The 21,124-nt window shown below is 39.7% G+C and overlaps 1 protein-coding gene across 1 annotated transcript; it reads right to left on the bottom strand.

The window, feature by feature from the left end:
* Positions 1-6,911: 6,911 nt before the first annotated feature.
* LOC131242991 (cysteine-rich receptor-like protein kinase 2) lies at positions 6,912-20,832 on the bottom strand. Its single transcript, XM_058242029.1, has 7 exons — positions 19,925-20,832; positions 16,136-16,264; positions 13,094-13,221; positions 12,355-12,568; positions 10,325-10,556; positions 9,335-9,485; positions 6,912-7,571 (listed from the first exon to the last, which is right to left on the bottom strand). Exons 1-7 carry the CDS (start codon positions 20,712-20,714, stop codon positions 7,308-7,310), a joined length of 1,908 nt encoding a protein of 635 aa, XP_058098012.1. The 5' UTR covers positions 20,715-20,832; the 3' UTR covers positions 6,912-7,307.
* Between the last annotated feature and the right edge of the window lie 292 nt (positions 20,833-21,124).

Raw genomic sequence — 21,124 nt, forward strand, 5'->3', positions numbered from 1 at the left:
TGACCACCTAACTATTACTCAATAACCCAAGCTTTGCAATACCTGTCCTATTTCACATGACTACACCAGATGGAGTTAACTCCCGATATGGAGTACTCGGCCAACATACGCATTTATCCAACTTATCGAGTTATTCTGAAAACTCAATTTTTCACAAACTTCGGCTAAAATCAATTTAAAGCAATACTTATATATATACACTTTTAAGAAAAAAATTTTGTTTGCAAAAGTTTAATAAAAATAACTCGATACTGCCAGTAGATAAATCTTCAAGTGCGTATTTATAGTTCTAGAAACTTGGTGTAGCTATCACGGGATCTTCCCGACGCAGATGTGTAATTTGGAATCAATCAAGCTGTTTTCCTAGCGTAACTGAGTCTGGCCAATCAAGGACCTTTCGTCATAGTACACTAAAGTAGCGACACTCAATCTCATTCTCCTATGCACAAGAGGAGGGTAGATAAGGACATAAAGAGTCACCTACGAGACTGGCTACTCACACATTACAATGATTAGATCGAATCAAAGCAATCTATAGGTAAAAGGTCCCAGCATGTGGCTGCAAGCCACGTCATAAAGTAGACAATAATAGGTGTATGTCGGGTCTACAATACGCAAGTCATTCTACATGAGGTACAACTCATCTCATAACCTCATAACCTGGCTATTAATTTAAGCCATAACTGTCACGCCCCAAACCCAGAAATCGGCCAATTATGTTATTTGACTTGATCAGTCTCATCTTCAATCTTTTAAGATTGTAGGCGGATACAACTCACTCATATCCTTATACTTAATTATTCACAATAAAGAGAAGTCTATACCTCAGTGTATGAACATCACCCTAAATGTACCTCTCTTGTACATTCAAGGTTGGTCAACCCATGCAAGTGGGTGACCGTCCTACCGACAAAAAAATAGAAATCCTACATGATCTCATGGTAAATGCTGATGATCTACTTACCTAGTTTATATTAGTACTCAATAGTAAATAAATGGAATATGTTATTCATTGATGAAAGATCAAAGGTATTAAATACAAGCATATCACTCAAGTTTTCCTCAATCCCATCTGCCTCACGTGAACCTGAAATAGATCTCTAGCTATAGGTTTCATCATGAGATTAGCCATCATTTCCTTAGTAGAAATGTAGCTTAGGGTGACCTTCTTATCTCTTTCTTGATCATGGACGTAATGATACTTGATCTCAATGTGCTTGGACTTCTGGTGGTGTTTAGGGTCCTTCGCCAAGTCAGTGGCAGAAGTATTTTATATCTTCAGTGATATAGGCTTACGAATGCTCGGTACAACACCCATACCTAGTAAAAATACCCATACACACTCCTGAACTGCAACATAACATGCAAAATACTTAGCCTCCATAAATGAAAGAGTTGTGGATGTCTGTTTCTTACTCGACCATGATATAGCTCCCCCTCAGAGTAAGAATACATATCCTAAAATAGACTTTCTCTTGTCGACATCATTACCCCAAGCAGCATCAGAATATCCTTTGAGCTCGAGACTCGTGCCTTCATAACACAACATTAGGTCTTTCGTTCCTCTGGTGTAAAGCATAGCATACTGCGCTTGCATAAGGTATTGAGTACATAACCAATTTCTTGGCTTCAGTCTCGGGACACGATTTTCTATCTAACTTGGTAAATTTATCCATAGGGATTTCAACAGCTTTTGAATTTTTCATCCTGAACGTCTTTAAGATCTTTTGTATATAGGTAGCTTGAGACAAGCCTAAAAATTTCTTAGGGTGATCTTTAATAATTTTTACCATAAAAATAAAGTTAGCTTCACCGAGATCTTTCATTTCAAAGTTCGAGAATAGCCAATCTTTAGTCAATATCAACAATTGAATGTTATTACCAGCTAGCAGGATATTGTCTACATATAGAGATAATATCAGAAAATATCTTCTAGACCGTTTCATGCATACACAATGATCTTCTTTACTCATTGTGAATCCAAAAGTAGTGATGGCTAAGTGGAACCTCATGTACCACTGTCTTGATCTTCTTTAAGGTTATTGCATGTATATCTCTTCATCCAAGTCACCATTTAAGAATGCAGTATTTACATCCATCTGATATAACTCTAAGTTTAAACTTGTGACAATGGACAAGATCATGCGGATTGAGGAGAACTTTACAACAAGTGAAAAAGTCTCCTTGTAATCAATGTCTTCTTTCTGTGTGAAACTTTTGACAACTAATCATGCTTTGTACTTGTCCACTGTACCATTTTCCTTTCTTTTGATTTTTATTACCCACTTGTTACTTATCTTTTTGCGATTGGAAGACAGATCTACAAGTTTCCAGACTATATTCTTTTCCATAGAAGCGATCTCTTCATCTATAGCAGTCACCTAATCGGTCGAGTTAGAAGATAATAATGTATCCTGATAAGAATTAGGTTCATTATCATCAACCACAACGCAAGAGAATGTCTACCCCTCAATATCAAAGTATCTTTAGGGAATCAATCATCTTTCAATTCGACATAACTCAGGAGCCTGCTGTGACGCTCTCCCACTGTCCTGACGAACTATAGGAGCATTATCATTTTAAGAAGCAGAACTCCCACTCTCTTGAGATACATTGGGTATTTTAAAAAATTCTATTGGAACCTTTTGCTTCATTCAGCTGGGGTATCTATCTTCGATGAAGGTCACGTCCTGAGATCCTATCTCAATCTATCATTTATGGTCTTCATAAACTAAAACGTATCCCTTTAAATGCATGAGGTACCTTATGAACACGCATTCAATGGTTTTACTATCAAGTTTACCTATATTTGGAGCAGGCAGTAAAACATATCTCAAAGATCCCCAAGGGCGTAGGTTGGCTAGAGAAGGAATCCTCCCAGACCACATCTCATATGGGGTCTTAGGAGTGGATTTGGATGAGACTCTATTAAAGACGCAGACGACTGTTAGCAGTGCGTCTCCCCAGAATGTGGTAGAGAGATTGGCTTGTGCCATCATCGTTCTTACCATGTCCAATAGTGTCATATTCCTTCTCTCTGCAATACTATTTTGTTGTGGATTGTAAGCCATTGTGTACTGCTGAACAATGCCAATGTTTTCATAATATGATTTAAACATTTTAGATGTATACTCGTCACCTCTATCAGATCGAAGGATTTTAATATTTTTCTCAAGTTGATTTTCCACCTCAGCTTTATATTTAAAAAAACAATCAAAAGCCTCAGATTTGTGTAAGATGAGATACACATGTCCATAATGCGAGTAATCGTCAATGAAAGTTACAAAGTATTGACATCCATTTCTAGCATGTACATTGAAAGGTCCACAGATATCTGAATGGATTATCTCTAGTGGGCCCTTGGACCTAGCCACTTTAGGAAATAGTTTCTTTAAAGTCTTCCCGAACATACAATGTTCACAAAATGACAAATCAACTTTGGATAAGGAATCTAACAGACCAGAATGTATTAGTCTTGTCATACGATCCTTTTTGATGTGACCTAACCTTGCGTGCCATTTTAGAGATTCAGATACTACAGTTTCATTCGACATAGCAGATAAAGCAAGATGTGCATTATCACTATGTATGTACAAAATAAATAAATCTGAAATTAAAATTTTCCATGCAAAGATGAGATTATTTAATATTAAAGAAATTTGTGTTCCGGAAAAACGAATATCAAAACCATCAAATAATAACTTAAAAATAGAAATTAAATTCCGACGCATGTCCGGTGTATAAAGAGTATCACAGAGGATTATTGTTCGTCCTATGCACGTATGAAGATGGTAAATGCTAATCCCTAGTACGTCGTCAACAACATTATTTTCCATATACACCTTGTAACTTCCCTTGGCTACAAGTCGAAATTCCTCAAGTCTTCGATGACTTCGTGTCACGTGCTTTGTTGCGCCTGAATCGAAAATCCACTCATTAAATATAGTATCAACGGAAGGGATTTCAAATCAAACGCTTACATACAGAGTATCTAGTAACCTAGGAATTACCCTTTTTTTATGGGCACATTGCCATGCATAATGGCCAGAATTTTTGTAGATAAATCAGATTATGTTAGTCTTTTTCTTCTTCTTCTTTCCATTCTCCTTCTTGAGATTTGGAGGTGTTGCGGACTTTTGTTCTTGGTTATGCTTTTTCGTCTTCTTGCGAGCTTTGAACCGTTTCTTGTTAGCTTTCCGCTTATGTGTTTCTGTAGGGCTATACATTAAGCCAAGTCGAGTCGAGGTGGGCCAAGCGTTGCTTGGCTTGTCTGTGCTCTTCTCGAGCTCGAGCTTTGCCTCAAGCTTACTATTGAAGCTTGGCTTGTTTGTCAAAACTTTTGAGTCAAGCTCGAGGCGAGCTAATGGATCGAGTCGAGGCGAGCTTACCTCAAGTCGAGTCAAGCTTGCTCCCAACCTAATCCAACCCGCAAGACGCACCTAACTTAACCCAGCAACCCAACCCAACTGACCCAACCCCCAAATCAAATATTTAATTAATAATGCACACACACACACACACACATATAATATTAGATAAAACCATAGATGGTACTTTGTTGTTGATACTGGGAGAGAGAGAGGAGAGAGAGAGAGAGAGAGAGAGAGAGAGAGAGAGAGAGAGAGAGAGAGAGAGAAGCTCAAGCGTGGCGGGTTAAGGAAGGGAAATGGTATGAGAGGAACGGACGGATACGATAGGGTTTATGTTTTAATTTTTAAATATAGTATAATATACATTAATATATATAATAATATATTCGAGTCGAGCCGAGCTCGAGCTTCAAGCCAAGCCAAGTTCGAGTCGAGTCGAGTCAAACTCCACTATGTTTGAACTTGGCTTGCTTTCAAAACGAGCTGAATCATATAAAGCTTGACTCGCTTTGATTCATCGTTCGAGTCGAGTCAAGTTGAGCTAGATCGAGCCAAGCCTAATGAGCTTTTTGAGCTAGCTTGGCTCGTGTACAACCCTAGGTTTCTGCTGCAAAGGCCTTGGCCAAACTCGACTGAATTGCATTCATTTCAACTTCTCGTACCAAATACCACAAAAGTCTCCGTACATAGTGATAGAATCATTATGGTTCAGAATTCTTTTGATTGGGGCCTAAGATTTAGACAAAGAATGGTGCATTGCTATTACCTTTTAATTTTAAGTTAATTTGCACCTAACATTCCTAAGGGCACCCATCTTCTGTTCCATCTTATGGATATGATCTTTGATGGGGCACCTGATTGGCATCCTGTATTCCAGGAATTCTAATTCCATTGCCCGAACTTTTGCATCTGACTTCTGTGCATAGGCATTTGTCAGTACTTCCCAGATTCCTTTAGTGGTGTCATGTACTTCATACATTGGTATGAGTTTGTGCATAGTACTAATTGGGACATTACGGGCATAATAATTCTGTTTATGCCACTTATTGTAGTGGTTCATTGCAGCCATATGTTCTCCTAAATTTCTGTTCTTAGCCAATATAGGTTCCTCTTGAACCTCATCGAGTATATGCAATATGTCGTCCTCGTTCAAAAGGCTTCCCACCGCGCGGGAGCAGTCTTCGTAGTTGTTACCATCAAATTGTTGTCCTTTGAGTTGTTCAATGATTAATGCTTTGGTGGTCATCTCTACATTGCATCAAGTATCGCTACTTAGCTATGATCTAAGATATTGACATTAATCATTAGCATTTCTACATGTTATTCATATTTTTAAGATATAAAAGTAGTCAACACATCTTAACGAGATCTAAAAGTCCGCATACCTGAATGGGCGGTGTAGATCGATCAAGTTCTCTTTTTAAAATGAAATTGATGCTTTTATAAGAATATATTTGTATAATGTGCAACTTTCCATATGGAACCTTCACAAAGCCGAAGATGAATGGTCCAGATCCAGTGGCCCGCCTATCCACTACTGGAGCAGATGGATTTAATCACCTCTCTGATTCTACGGTATAGATGGCCCCGGATTACGATCTATAGCTTAGATCGTCCCAAGGACAAGCTAAACGGACAAATTTCTATAGACCACTATTCCTCTTTTTACTCTCGTTATTTCTTAATATCTTTTTACGAGAGAGTCTTATCATATTTATAGGAAATGATGGAGAGTTTGGATGAGACCAGAAATTATCTGGTCTTATCCCTATCTCTTTTTAAATCCAAATTCAAACTTGAATTTGAAATCCATCTGTTAACGGAAGAGGCCTAAACTCATAGGACCCACCCACTAGTGATTGCCCACCAGTGGGCCCCACTGACCTATGTCCAACAGCCCTCATGTTAATACGTCATCAACCGGTGAATAATGTGAGTCCCACCTAGATGATTGGAAAAGCTGAATATCAACCTGATTAAAAGAACATTTCAGTGGTAGCCGCATCCCCCGTCCCAACTTTTTCATGGGTTAAGGCCCACTTGAGTATTCGATTGGCCTATTCTCACTTCCGAAGGAACATTTGTGCGAAAGATTTATTTCTAATGCGAAGGAGATTCAGATTGTGTGGTGTAGCAACTGCTACACTGGATGGTAGCATTTTTGCACATTGGCAAATTGGCACATATAGTATATATGGAGCAACTGAAGATTAGATAATAGCACGTGGCACATTTGCAGACTACAGACCTGAACCTGGGGTTGGACTCGCTAGATTCTTGGTCCCAAGTCACACTGACCCAACTCATCTTCTCAACTGATATCTGTCATTAAAGGGAAGAGATTCAAAGACACAGTGCCTTGACAGTAGTGATATAGGCAAAGTAAGCTAGCTTGAATGGATAGAATTTGGAATCAGGTCATGAACCAGCTTTAACCGAGTCGACTCAGGTTCTTCCTTTCTTCTTTTGCACGGGTAATGGTAAATTTATTTTTATTATTATTAAAAGAAGAGAGGAAAAAAAAAATACAAACAAAACAAATACAAGCCAAGGACCAAACACCTTTATTAAAAAGAGAATCACTACAAACTCCCTGCCACGCAAGCACATCAAAGCCGTTCACCTCACTACAAATTCATCAAAGACGAACACAAGCTTCCAAAGAAGAAAGCTAAAAAGCTCTGAAAACAACTAAGGCTTTAGATTGTGTTTTTTGAATCTTCCCAACTGGGCCCGACTCGATAAGCATATCCAGAACGTGCCATTTTCATCTCTAATGGAACTTCCAATTATTACAAACACTCCCTTTGCATAATGTAACCTCTTCTAATTATTCTCCCCCTATTTATTTTCTTCATTGTCTCATCAGGACTACTATTGCATAGTTACATGTCAATGATCGGACAAAGACATTGACATGATAACAATTGATGGGGACTACACATCCAAAGTGGAGACTCCCCCATCATGTGTAATGGTAGCATCTACAAAGGTGGGTCTAGTCGGCTGAGTCACCACCTGACCTTTGCTCAGTAGCAGAACGACGACTTCGGACATGGTTGGCCTTGAAGTGACTGAGGATTGGGTGCACATGAGAGCTATCTCTATAACTTTCTTCATTTCATCTACTGTGTAGTCCTTTGGGTCCAAGTTCTCGTCGACCAACTCCATCAGTGTGTCATTCTCATAAAGATTCCATGCCTGTCAAGCCCCCAAAATGATCCATTCATGTTAATCAAACAGAGCAATACCACTAAATAGTGAAAAGAAACTAAGAATATATTTTTTCAAAGAAGGTGCATTTATGTGTCACTAGAAGAGGTTGAAATGAGCATTAAAGAGTAGTCTAAACCATCAATCTGATGGGCTTCACCGTGATAGGGGGTTTGCTGGAAAATTTCCCAGACTAAAATATCATAACCCTTTGATCATTGGGTTGTCTTCTGTGGAAAGAAGTCATTTCTGTATTGTCTCCTTGACTGCTGATTTGTAGGGAAATGATCAAAGGATCAGGAATTTCCACTTTGAGAGATTTTTGGGGAATCTCTCAGTTCAAAACCTGAAAACTTTGCTCAACTCGATATCCAGCCAGGCCAGTTGGACTCGAAAACTCAATCAGTCTTCACTTGACATGACTTGATATCTAATAATTAATTAAACATATTTAATAGTCATCTTAGATGATGATGATGATGATATTTAATAGTCAATCGTGTGCTGGAAAACTCAGTTGAGTACCAGAAACTTCAAAACATCAGATTGCAACATGAAGCAAGGAGAGCCTATTTAAAAGATACTCATAGGACAAAGATGTCAGCAGCTCCCCTTGTAGGTAAGATATGTAATATGTACTTCAGTCACTTAATCAGGGGTATTTCTGTCCCCTTGCATGCTAATATTTTCTTTTACAGTCAAGGGTATTTGGTTATTGTGTGCACAGGCTGTCCTTGAAAATTGAATGAGTTTTGTCCCTCCATTTCACTAAATTGTCCTGGTCTCGTAACTCTTTCTGTTGATCCTAGAATCTTGATCTCAATTTGCAATTTTGGAGGGTGAATCATGGTTGCAGCCAGTTTTTTTACAGTCATTACATGTATACTGGAGATTGTTGAACTGAAAATCTGCATTTTCATTATGCAGAAAATTGTGGAAGAAAGAAGCTAGAGAAAGTCTATTCAACCTTTTTTTTTCCTAATCCAACTAATCTTGCACATCCCTGCATTCGGCTACTCACCAAGCATAGAATTTGGTACCTCCACAGCTCCAACTTCATTATGATACGCATGGCATGTGTATCGTGATGCGAACTGTTTGTTTATCACTTGGCTCCCTAAATGGGCAATAGACCAAAAGTTACAATTACCAAGGATATTCCTAACCATGTTGAATTGATGTACAAAAATTGCTAAAATTCAGGTTGTATTATTATTATTATTATTATTTTGTATGCATTTTTCTTTTGTTAAATGATTAGGATTGTCCCATCATCATCATCAATATTTTGGTTTATGGCCCTTTCATGGTTTTCGCCAATGACTAAGCTCTTCAGAATCAGATCATGAGACATACATGCCAAGTGTACAGTGCAGAAAGTGGAGGCACCAAAATTTCTTTCTTCTGAGGGCAGTGGATCTGCAGTGGATCTCCCTCAAATGAAAGATATACTAACTATAGAGAATAAAATCTAAACAAAATAGAGAATACACTCAAACTATGTAAATAATAGCAGAAAATGAATCATGGACGGATGTAAGGGTGTGTAAATATTGCATTAATTCATGACATATGCACACGTGCAAGGCCCGGATAAACGAGGGTTGATGACCATGACTGCAGTTTCAATGATTATTTAGTTTCATTTGCATTACACTGTATACTTCCACAGAAGGATAATGTGGTTAGCCAGAGTGTAGAGATGGTAATTGTGGCAAAACACAAGAAGTAATGAGTTTAGAAGAACTTGCCCATTCAAGAAGGTATTGTTTTTCTGGTTCACGCGTTGGGTCGTTACTTTTTTCACCACTTATAATTTCCAACACGACCACACCATAGCTGTATGTGTCAACCTTCTCAGTTAACTGTCCATGGATTGCATACTCAGGTGCTGTGTACCCCCTGCCCAATGAGATTGTATTAGCATTTGACACGGTTTAAAACTGACTTGGTACTAAGTTGGGGTAGTAATGAGTTTAAAGCACTGAGTTTTTCAAAAAACTCTGTAAGAGCTTTTGTAAAAAGAAGCTGCGTTTATATTAACTGAGGAGCTTTGGTAAGCCCACATGCATGTAGAATGGAGCTCATGTACATGCCATGACATTTTCCAACATGTCACATAGGTACAAGATCCAACCCATGCATCAGGGGAGTCTGTGTAGATGCCCTGGCAGAAGAATCATGTCGGCCCACTGATTAGGTGGGCAAAAGGTTAGGGAAAAAATTATGCTGCTGAAGAAAACTTGTCAGGACTTTTCTAAGCTGTCCACCTGTTTCTATGAATGAACCCCACCTGATGAGTAGACTAGCCTGATTTTTAGACAAGAATACATGGTTTGAACCATCTGATGGATGGCTTAGATATTGCACCTGTCCACCATGCCAGCACATGTGTGGATGACCTTGTACACGCATGTCGGAACTTCATTAACTGAGCATTCATACTTTGCAAAAAATGAATAACTTTGCCTAGTATGAGTCCGAGATCTGAGTTTTAAACCATGTCTTTCAAATTGAAGTTGAATAAAACACTAAAATCTCCTCACTTTTGGAAAATCTACTCATCAAAGTTGCACTAATTGATATGAAGAATCCCATGAAGGGAATTTGTGTCAGCTTTTTTCCATGAATTGTTTGTTTTTAAAATGAAATGAGAAAAAAATAATAATAGAAGAATTGGACATATTGTCAAAGATGTGGAGATGATGAGAATTCACATGATTGCAGTTACTTCGACTTACAAGGTTCCGGCAAATCTGGTACTAAGATGACTCTTGTCCTCTGGGAGAAGCCTTGCCAGCCCAAAATCTGCAATTTTGGGCTGCAAATCATCATCGAGAAGAATATTACTGGACTTGATGTCTCGGTGTATGATACGGGAATGGAATTCATCATGTAGATATGCAATGCCACGAGCCATGCCAATGATTATGTCAAACCGCTGTTTCCAATTAAGGGTTCCGTGTCTGTCACCTGTGAGACATAACAGCTGGATTTTGATCAGGCCAAATCAGAGAAAAGTGACAAACAATAAGATACAATATATATTCTCCATTTAAGTTGGCATAATGAAGATTTTAATGCATTGGCATTGTTATGCGATGATAAATTTAGGTTCGGTTGGAGCGTTTTAGTATGTAATGTTTACCATCTTCTTAATATAGCCCTACGGTGCAAATGTTATTAGATTAGGAATTATATGAACCTAGAAGTAGGAGATGCATAGTATGCCTGGGTTTTCAGTATGTACAAGTGGGGCCCATCATTCAGTGATCCAGACCCTTGATCTATTGACCCTCACTGAAACTATATGTTGGAAGATCCTAGCCACCAATGTTGGGCTTTCCTTTCAGTTCAATGTGGACCATTGCTGCATTTCTCTTCTTAAACATTTATTTTCCAGTGACAAATTGTAAGAGGAGATTTTGGGGCGTTATCCAATCCATGGTGGTCCCCACAAATGAATGTCTGGATCATGGAACCATGGGCCTTTTGAACAAACTGAAAATCCAGGTATACCGTACATATCCTTCCCTGGAGGCTCATATAACTATGGATTAACCACATTGAACACAGCCATATAAAGATACCCCAGGAGGGAGAGCATATTAACACAGCCATGCTTGCTATTCTTGCACAAATTATCATTTACAAGTGTGAAATTAAAGGTGGTAAGCCAACAGGCCAAAAAATATTGGAAAAGAAAAAAACAGAACAACTAATATCAAATGCATTGTTTTGACAAATAGAAGACATGGATTATTTCGGCAGATTGATGAAAGCATGTACATGGTAAATATCTAGAAAGTACACCATGAGGATGAAAGGATCACATCACTCCAAAAATATGAAGTAACATATAACTAGGATAGTGGGGAATACGTAGGAATAAGGGTAAATATTCATCAACTCGTCAAAATGAATCCCTGGTATGCTATTGGTATGACTAGTAATGGTTCCACAAAGCTTGAAATTCGAGATGCAGCGTAAGGCTGTATTTATGTGCTAGAAATATTCATTGAGGATGCATATGGATGCACAAGTGAATTGGATGAGGAACATTCAGTTTAACATAAGTAATAAATGTGTCAAGGAATTCAAAAAACGAAAAGAAAAAAAGAAAAGAAAAAAACTATGTGCATATTACACAGCCAATGGAGAATCTGATGTAGAAGTATGTGAAAATGCCATGCCCTATAATATACATGCCTAGCAGAAACACACAATTAGGTGAACTTGAACTATGCATGTAAATAGAGAAATAGACTATTGATAAGGAATGCAAACATGATAGAGCGCAAAATGGCCTGATACATTCCAACATTCTTCTGAAAATTCAAGTAGAGGTGCCTAGAAAAGAAACCTTACCAACCCACCATGTCTTGTCCGTAGAATAAAAAGAAAGTGGCTTTGAAGTTTCAGGGAGATGAAATTCTACTTGAACATGTTTTGTTCTTTTGTGAAAGATTGTATTGGTGAAGGTCTTGTAGAAAAGGGACTGGTCGAAGTCTAGACACTGTTTCCACAGGTCAAAAACCTAACATTGAAATCTGTGTAGGCATTTTCTGATTTAATGTGTTGCCATTACCTAATAGTAATGTTTATTTTTGAAGAAACTAGCATGTTTTTATTACAATTTAAGAGAGAGATTAGCAGATGTTGACCAAGCTACCACCAATTCACTCCAGTATTGAAATAAATGACCCGAAATCAACAGGAATCACAAATTGATCAATTAATGTTTATAGCAAGGGTGGAAAGATGACAATACCGAATAAGAATTTATCCAGGCTGCTATTTGCCATGAATTCATATACCAGAAGCAGTTCTGTGCCTCTGTTGCAACATCCCAGCAGGCGAATGAGATTCCGGTGATGAACATTGCTTATAAGCTTCGCTTCACTCTCAAAATCTGCCTTGGCATTACTGGATTGGCTTAATGCAAGTTTCTTCACAGCTACTATTTTCCCATTTTTCAGAACACCCTGACATGTACAAAACAATAGATTATCTTGAAAGCATCTGAAAAGTTAAAGGCTGCTTTTGTATGTTCAGGTGAATTGTTACATTTAGTTTAATCATAAGGAAATGATAAAAATTAATGATGTTTTTGTTGTGTTAGTAGTGATCAAATTGCAGTTAGTTTCTTTGAACTCCAACTTGAAAGAAGCATAATTACATGTTGAAACCCAAACTCCTGATGTGAATGCTAAGGAAATTGTAATTTCGTTATTTCCAATATATTGGAGTAAACACAGAATTTCTACTTGATGGTACATCCAAAAATACCCTGTTTGCAGATTATCATCACCATCTAAACTTTATCCCAACTAATTGGGGTTTGCTACTTGAATCCAATTCTGCCATTCTACTCTATCAAGGGCCATATTATTGTCCTGATTGCAGATGGAGATTAAATATTTCAAGTAGCAGTAAATAACACTAAAAACAAAAAAAAACAAAAAAACAAAAAAAAAAAAAAAGACAAAAAATCAGCTGGAAAACCTTACCTTGTATACGTCTCCAAAGCCTCCTTCTCCCAGTTTATTTTCTTTGCTGAAATTTCTGGTTGCAATTTTCAGATCTTTATAATGAAAATTTACTGGGCCACGCAGCTCGGTTGCCCCTAATATATCTCCTGCAAAACAAGTATTTTACAGAGTTATAGCTGGAAACCAAGTAGTCAGGAGAGAAAGCGGAATACTCAAGAAAAAATTGTTCATCATATACATCTACTATTCCCACATCCTTTGCTAACATTTACAGAACAGGACCGAGTTAAATAGCAATAATTCAAAGCACTTCTTTTTACGCTATTTCAGAAACCCAATAATTTGATTGTATAGATATGTAAAATACAGGATTTCCAATCCTAGCAGGAATAGGAGGGAAACGGATACTCAATTTAAAGTGAGTAATCAGAATTCCATACTCGATCTCATAGATACAAATAGAATTTTGTGGAAAGCCGTATTTTGAAATTCATATGTACGGCTTGGAGGGAGATCTAATCATATGAAGGAAGCTGGATTTGCATGTGGGAGCAGAAAGTGAAAATTAGTAATAAAAAATGATCAGGAATAAGGACATTGGAAAAGCATTGTCTGAAAAAATTGTCTTTCAACCATGTATTCTAGAGGGGTAGAGACGTAGAATGTTGGGACACTAGAAGTGACATGAGCAGAGGATGAGAATCCCAGACAAGGATGTCAAGATAGACTTGTGGGAAAGACTACGAAGAATAGAATAAAAGACAAGGTCATCCAACTCAGATTAAGGATAAAATAAATAGGAGATAAGATGATAGAGAGCTGATTGAGAAGGTCCAGCCACGTGCAATGAAAACCAGGGAAAGAGCAAAATTTTGATTAGATTGAACAGCTTGAAAGATGGACGAGGGAAATACTTAGAATGACTTGGATCAAGGTGGTCATTAGAGATGTGAAGGCCTCTTTCACTTACCAAGGAGAGGGCCTTCGATAAGAAAGACCAGTGAAACAAGATTCATAAAGCCAACCCCAAATAGCTCAGACAAGGCTACAGTTATGCGTATTCATATTTAATGATCTAAAATATAGACTTTTTGTGGTGATCATGTTTACGGCAACTTGACTACTATGTTCCCAAAATGATGAAAATCACATATAATATGAAATGGATAGAGCTGAAGCTGGTCATCTGTAATTCGTGGAAAAGAGAGAAGAGATTTCAAATGAAAGTGGAAGCAGCAATTTCTAAACGGGATCAGCACCTTTGGCAGAAGATTCTAGCTACAAATTTCCTGAATCTTCACCAAGAGTTGGCCTTCATGTGGGTGAACATGAGCAATAAGATTTTAATTTGGCCAAACTTTTCAGCTGCAACCATGTAGCTTGCTGGATCTTTATTTATTTATTTTGAAAGGTAAGAGTACTAGGGATTGAACCCTGAATTATTCACAAACACTACACTGTCTCTACTAGCTTCTTATCTAACGAGCGGGAGACATCGAAATAATAAAACCATCTCTACGAGCTCATCTATCTAGCAAGAGTGATTGTCGTTGCTGTCTCTTATTGTCCAATCATGGATGAAATAATGACTGGAACATTCCATTAATATCTCAAAAAATACTTGGGGCAGAGAGAAAAAATTTGTGAAAGCATGCATTTGGGTTTTGTTTTCTGTGCAGCCCCAAATACCAAGCGCATTAAGGGCGCTCTGGAAACCCAGCCAATGATAATTTGGCAGAACCTCAATTCCTTGGCCCTGGCATGATTGCTAGCATATTCATTGGAGTAATGGATATCTCAGGAACTATAAAAGTGACATTGAAAATGGCTATCCTAGGGGTTGTTTGGCAGCATGGATTTGGATTCTGACTTAAGAATTCCATATTCTGGATTTTCAATCCCGTCAAATCCAGAAATCATGTTTGGCAGCCTGGATTTTGATTTAAAGGAGCCTTAAAAGAGGGGAAGAAAGCAGTTATGACAGTTGAAGAGGATTGAATATTTAGGATTTTGCACCCCTCCTTTTCTCTTGGATTTTAAAAGGGGCCCTTTCAAGGATTTGAAATCCAGGATTTTGGAGGTGCCAAACATGATTTGGATTGAAAATTCTGGATTCCAATTCCTAACTGCTCAAAATCCATGCTGCCAAACGACCCTCAAGAATCAGGATTCAATGGGGTGTATTATCCCAAATATTTAAAAAATGCATGGACTTTGGACAACAACAATTCCCCTCATGTCAGATCAAGAGATACATTGAGAAATAATGTAATAAGGAAATAGCACTCAAATTGCAGTTATATTTCTTGGAGGCCCAACTTGAAAGTGACATAATTACAATTTGGAGTCCATGCCTTCATACCCACACAACTCATACAAATAACTTGAAAGCACAATTTTGTTATTTAAACTTTATTTGATGAATAATCATAATTGAATTCAATAGTCCACACAAACACACCCTAAAATGGAAATAACCAAAATTGTAATTTCCTTGGCATTCACATCGATGGTTTCGGCTTCCATATTGCAATCACATAACTTGCAAGTCAGACATCTGAATAAGCATAATTCCACATTTTGAGTGCTACTTCCACCTTATTAATGCTAAGAAATTTGCTATTGACTAATATGAATGTTTGCAGTTCATTTTGCATGCGCATCCAAATGCAGTCTCAAGTTTTCTATAACAAGCATGTGAATTGCGTAAGTTCTCTACAAGAAGCATATGAATTGTGGAATAAAATTTATCACAAGATAGCAGGACATGCATACTGTTTGTAGAAATGGGGGCACATTGTCCACTGATCCAGACCATTGGTTTGTTGGGCTCCACTGTAGATAGACAAGAAGAACCTAGCCACCAAACTTGGCCATAATTTTTTAGTTGAATGTGATAGTTGCTGCATTTCTCCATCTACTTGCAGGACACCAAAATTCAAGGTTGGGAATGTCCTATCAAGGAGATTTCACAGTCCATCAACAGTAGGGCCCAACAGACCAATGGTTTAGATGACTGAACTATGGGTCCTACTTGTACAGATATTTATCATACAGTACCTTTCTGAGGCTTCTTCTTAGCCTTTTTGGAATGTCGAAGCAATAGTAACAAAAGGAGAATTGATAGGATAGCAGCAGCTCCTCCCACAGCACCTCCTATTATGGCTTTCTTCCTCTTGCTTGATTTCCCTGCACATTGCACATATTTATGCCATTATGTTACTAACATCACTAAATCCACACGCATGCACACGTGCCGATATGGGACACGCATAAGAGCTCTGAGCTTTCCATCTAGTTGGAAACATTGCTTAGAAGAATACATCAGGCAGTTTCATAAAGTAAAGACCAGGATTGGCTCGTTGGCTTATCTCCTCTCCTCATCTCCAATAGATTTGGAAGAGACCCTTCTTGATTGAAGCACGATATCAGCAAATTGTGCGATTTTAGCAGTATCAATCAACGGTTGGCTTTTATTTTGATTTTTGTGAAGCCCAATGTATCACCCTAATGGAAAGATATGATCTAATTCACATGTTCAATAGGCACGTGTGATTGCGTGGAATTATGAAAGTTATAGTGACATGGGGACATTGCAATCAATCGATATGGATTGTCCATGCCCTGCCGACACGTCATGGGCTAGATTGCGAACATCATAACTAATGGGAAGATCCACTCCATCAGATCAACAACATGTAAGTACGGCCAAGATCGTTATTGGAAAATTGGAACCATTCATTTGAGAAGTGCGGTCATGGATTGCTCATGGTTCTAAAGAATATTTCTATCAGGCGATCTTAACCATGACATCAATGGCTTTGAAAATGAAAACTTAAGAAAATTTAAAAATAAAAAATATCCGACTTCCAAATCGGGACGCGCTTTGCCTACTGACGCTGTCAGTATGCGAGTCGCTAGTGGACGGTGCTATGTGGGCCCCACCATGATGTGTGTTTTTTATCCATACTGTCCATACATTTTTCAAGATCATATTCAATAAAGCAGATAAACATCTCAGGTGGACCACACCACAGGAAACAGTTATCATTGAATACTCACCCTTGAAGAACTTCTTGGGAGCCACAAAAGTTTTGGATCAACCTGATATTTATTTTTCCTCTTCATTCAGAGCTTTGTGACCTAAATCAACAGGTCGAATGGAAAATAAACATTACAGTGGGCCATAGGAAGCTTTCAGTGGTGAGCGTTCAATCACCATTGTTTTTCTGTGGTATGGTCCACCTGAGATCTCAAAATACTCAATGTTTGGATACTTACCTTAAAATAATGATCCAAAATGGATGGACGACGTGGATGCAACATATACATTATTGTGGAGCCCACAGAGCACCCTCCAGTCAGTACGCAATCCGCGTCCTCCAAATGAACGCGTATTGCGCCCTACCCCCGCCCGGACGGTAATCCGTCCGGACAGGGCTCTGTGGGGCCCATCGGGATGTAAGTGTTTTATCAACGCCGTTCAACACTTTTTTCAGATAATTTTAATACGTGAACCAAAAAATGACACCCACCGTTGAAACCTTTCTAAGGGCCAACGTGATGGTTTTTTACCACACAACCAATTCATAAGGCCATGTAGACGTGGATGAAGTGAAAACACAAATATAAGCTTCATGCGAAACTTCTCTGGCTCCCAATAAGTTTTTCCACTTAAGCTTTGGACCTGCCTCATTTTTTGGTTCACATATTAAAATTATCTGAAAAAACTGTTGAACGGCGTGGATAAAACACTTACATCAGGGTGGAGCCCTGCCCGGATGGATTACCGTCCAGGCAAGGATAGGACGCAATCCACGTCCCCTCCAAATGGCCTAGACAATCCGATGAATGTCATCCTTTCCACGTGGCACATGAAATGTGGATAGAATCTTGGAAGCAATTAGGGCTAAATGTAGGGCCAGGACGACTCGACTCGTAAACTTGACTCGTCCGGACCCAACTTGATCCAAATTGAGTAGGTGAGTTGATCAAATCGAGTAGACTTCGTCCGATCCGAATTCAAACCGAGTCTAGGTTACCTAGTAAATTGACTCGACTCAACCCAAAATCCAACTTGGTACTGACTCGACTTAATCCAACACTGGAATTGTGTGTGTGTGTGTGTGTGTGTGTAAACAAAAAAGAAAAAAGAAAAAAACTTAGATTTGATGTTTCAGAGGTTGCAATTCTAGCAAGTGCACTTAGGTTCGCATCGTGATTTCACCCATGGATACCCACTACACCCAACCCAACTCGGTGCCGACTCGACCCAACTCGGTACTTGTGACCAGGTTGGACTCGGTCCGGATTAGTCTAGACCAGTCCAGGTCAGGCATGCCAGACTCGGTACCGAGCCGGGTCGAGTTTGGATCAGGTCTATTTCAAAGCTGTATCAAGTCAGGTCAGCCTTAACTTGGTCCAACTCGACTCATGCCCAGCTCTAGCTAAATGGGTTAGGCCTGCCCGCTTGGGCTGGAATACTTTGCCAGAGATCCAGGCCCGGGCTTAAAATTTAAGCCCGTTTATCAAGCCAGAGACTTCATGTATCATGCATGACGGGGGAAATCTAATGAACAACCCACATCCTGCAAAAAAGTAGGTGGATGCGCTCGGGACTGTTTGGTTTCACCCATCAAGAGCTAGGACCAATCTGAGGTCTAGGTTTTACTACATCATCGGGGCTTGGAAGACTTGGGCCCAGCAGTCAACGGCCCTAAAGCCCAGATGCCAAGGTTGTAATTTTCAGCCCTTTGGCTCCATGGGGTTTACAATAATCACGAATACACCATGGGGTTTACACCAATCACGAATACACCACCTGGCCCACTTTAACCCCATCTTATCATGGTTTTAAGACTTACATGAGTTGGGTGCGACTTTTCCAAGTCTACCAGGACAGGGTCCGACCCAACTTAGAAATAGGGGACGACTCAGCCCGACTCATATGATCTTGTGATCTAAGTGGTGTACCATGGTGCTATGTAGAGATACATGATGGTGGCTGAAATTGGACCCATGCCAATCGTATCCTCTTGCACCTGGCACGTGAAAAAAATGTGTAGCACTCAAGCCGTTTATCATGTGGATTCCATCGTGTAGATGCCTTTGTTTATGAATTAGTCTGACTTAATCATCAGGTGGGCCAAACGTATCTACTGAATAGGGACTGTTGATCCAGGAATGTTAATGGGGAGGCCCACAGCCCAATCACAACATGGCCCCATGCATGCCAGGTCCAAGCCTGGTCTACGGGCCTAACTATCAGGTCCAAACCGGGTCCAAAGCTGGATTAGGATCCTCGTGCCTGAAATCCATCCGGTCCATTGCCACAGTTGCTCTAACCGAACACTGGTTTTATTTATTTATTTTATTTTATTCTTATAGGTGTGTAGTCCAGCTAAAGATCTGTTTGACCCGATGTTGGGGAGGCCTTTCTCGTGAACGGCTTGGATCTTGCACCCGTGAAAAGTTTAGCATGTAAGAGGTGAGTGGAATGAACCGAAAATGAAGGTGTTAGTGTAATTACTAAACTGGGTCCGGATCCATGTCTCATGGTATGCAGACTCTGTTTCAACACGGAGATCTTGGGATCAAGTACCCATTGTGGTGTGGGTGTTGTGTGTGGTGAGGGTGCGTGTGATAAAAAAAAAAAAAAAAGTGTGATTACTAAACGGTCCAGACCCGAGGTTTATAAGGCCCGACTAAAAACTGTCCTTCAAAAGCCTATCCATGCAGCTAGTCTTACCAAAAAATGAAGCATGAAAAGAATAACGGACGGCCTATATTCAATCTACACACGCATCATGCAATGACTATGATGGACGGGTCATTATAGGGCCCACTAACCTGTCTTCAAGAAACGCGCAATATCCACCGTTTGATTGAGGCTGAAAAACTCCTTGTCCGAGTACCTCAAAAAGCACCCAGCGTCCATGGCCCTCCCATTCCCATCCGGCGGACACTTCTCTAAATTCCCATAAGCCACTCTCAAGCAATCCCCACAACCTGTCTCGCTCACCGTCTCTACGCACTGTGCTACCCCGTACACCACAGCACCCCCTATCCCTTCCCTCTTCACTGCCCCAAAATACCCCTTTATCCTTGGTATTGCCACCGTAAGGTCCCTCAGCAGCTGATCAGCCGTCTGATTAAACCCTGCAGCCTTTGATGCTGTCCCATTCCCACAGGTCCCAAAATTCCCTAGCGCTGTCGTCTCACCATAGAAGTTATTGGTCTCGTACCTCAGAAAGCATCCGTCGTAGGTAATCCTGGCCCCGTTCGCCGCAGAGCAGTTCCGGATATGGGCTGCCGCGACGGTGAAGCAAGTGAGGCAGTCGGATGTGGAGAGATAGCCCCTGCACTGGAAGAGAACATAGAGTGGATTGGAAGCGCGTGCCCGATCAGCAGTAGCGAATCGGGCAGTGGAGTTGATCTTTGACCGGATTTCGGCGAACGTGTCGTTGAGGTTGTTGAAGAAGGGCGCCGGCCTTGTCACGTTGTATAGGCTGCAACCCCTGTCGAGAAATCGGGTCTGTGGATCGGACACTGTCGGATTGGCGAAGAGGAGGATGGAGATGGACGAGAATGCTAGGAAGGAGGTGAGGCAGAAGAGGGAGAGAGGAGCTTTGGGTTCCATGGTTTGGAGTGTTTGGCTGGATGGGTTATCGTGATTTGGCTGGATAGGAATTCAAGGATGACAGTTTTTACTGTTGGGACTCGCGTCGGGAGTGATTGATGAGATGCTGCAAGTGACTGAGCCATGCCCGCGAATTTATAGATGATGCGGTGCGAGATTTGATAGGTTGGCGGAGTATGATCGTTCACACGCATGCACCCTAAAGTGTACACATGCAATAGGTGTACCTCAAAATGGACCGTTCAACTTATGGGACCCAATGATGATAGATCATAAGCAAAAATAAAAATAAAAATTGAACAATCCTAACAGTGATTCGTGGACATTTGTATGTTGAATACAGATCGTCGATTATTTCTCATCTCGGCCATCTAGTTGATATAAATTGCACATTATTTCAGTGTAATTTT

The sequence above is a fragment of the Magnolia sinica genome, chromosome 4 (assembly GCF_029962835.1).
Source record: "Magnolia sinica isolate HGM2019 chromosome 4, MsV1, whole genome shotgun sequence".
In the NCBI taxonomy this organism is placed as follows: Eukaryota; Viridiplantae; Streptophyta; class Magnoliopsida; order Magnoliales; family Magnoliaceae; genus Magnolia; species Magnolia sinica.

Coding starts and splice junctions, on each gene's coding strand:
- LOC131242991 (XM_058242029.1), bottom strand. CDS start 20,714: ATGGAACCCAAAGCTCCTCTCTCCCTCTTCTGCCTCACCTCCTTCCTA. Junction 10,557..12,354: donor CCTGGATAAATTCTTATTCG/GTATTGTCATCT, acceptor TATGTCTCACAG/GTGACAGACACGGAACCCTT. Junction 7,572..9,334: donor AACAATACCTTCTTGAATGG/GCAAGTTCTTCT, acceptor GGGGCTTGACAG/GCATGGAATCTTTATGAGAA.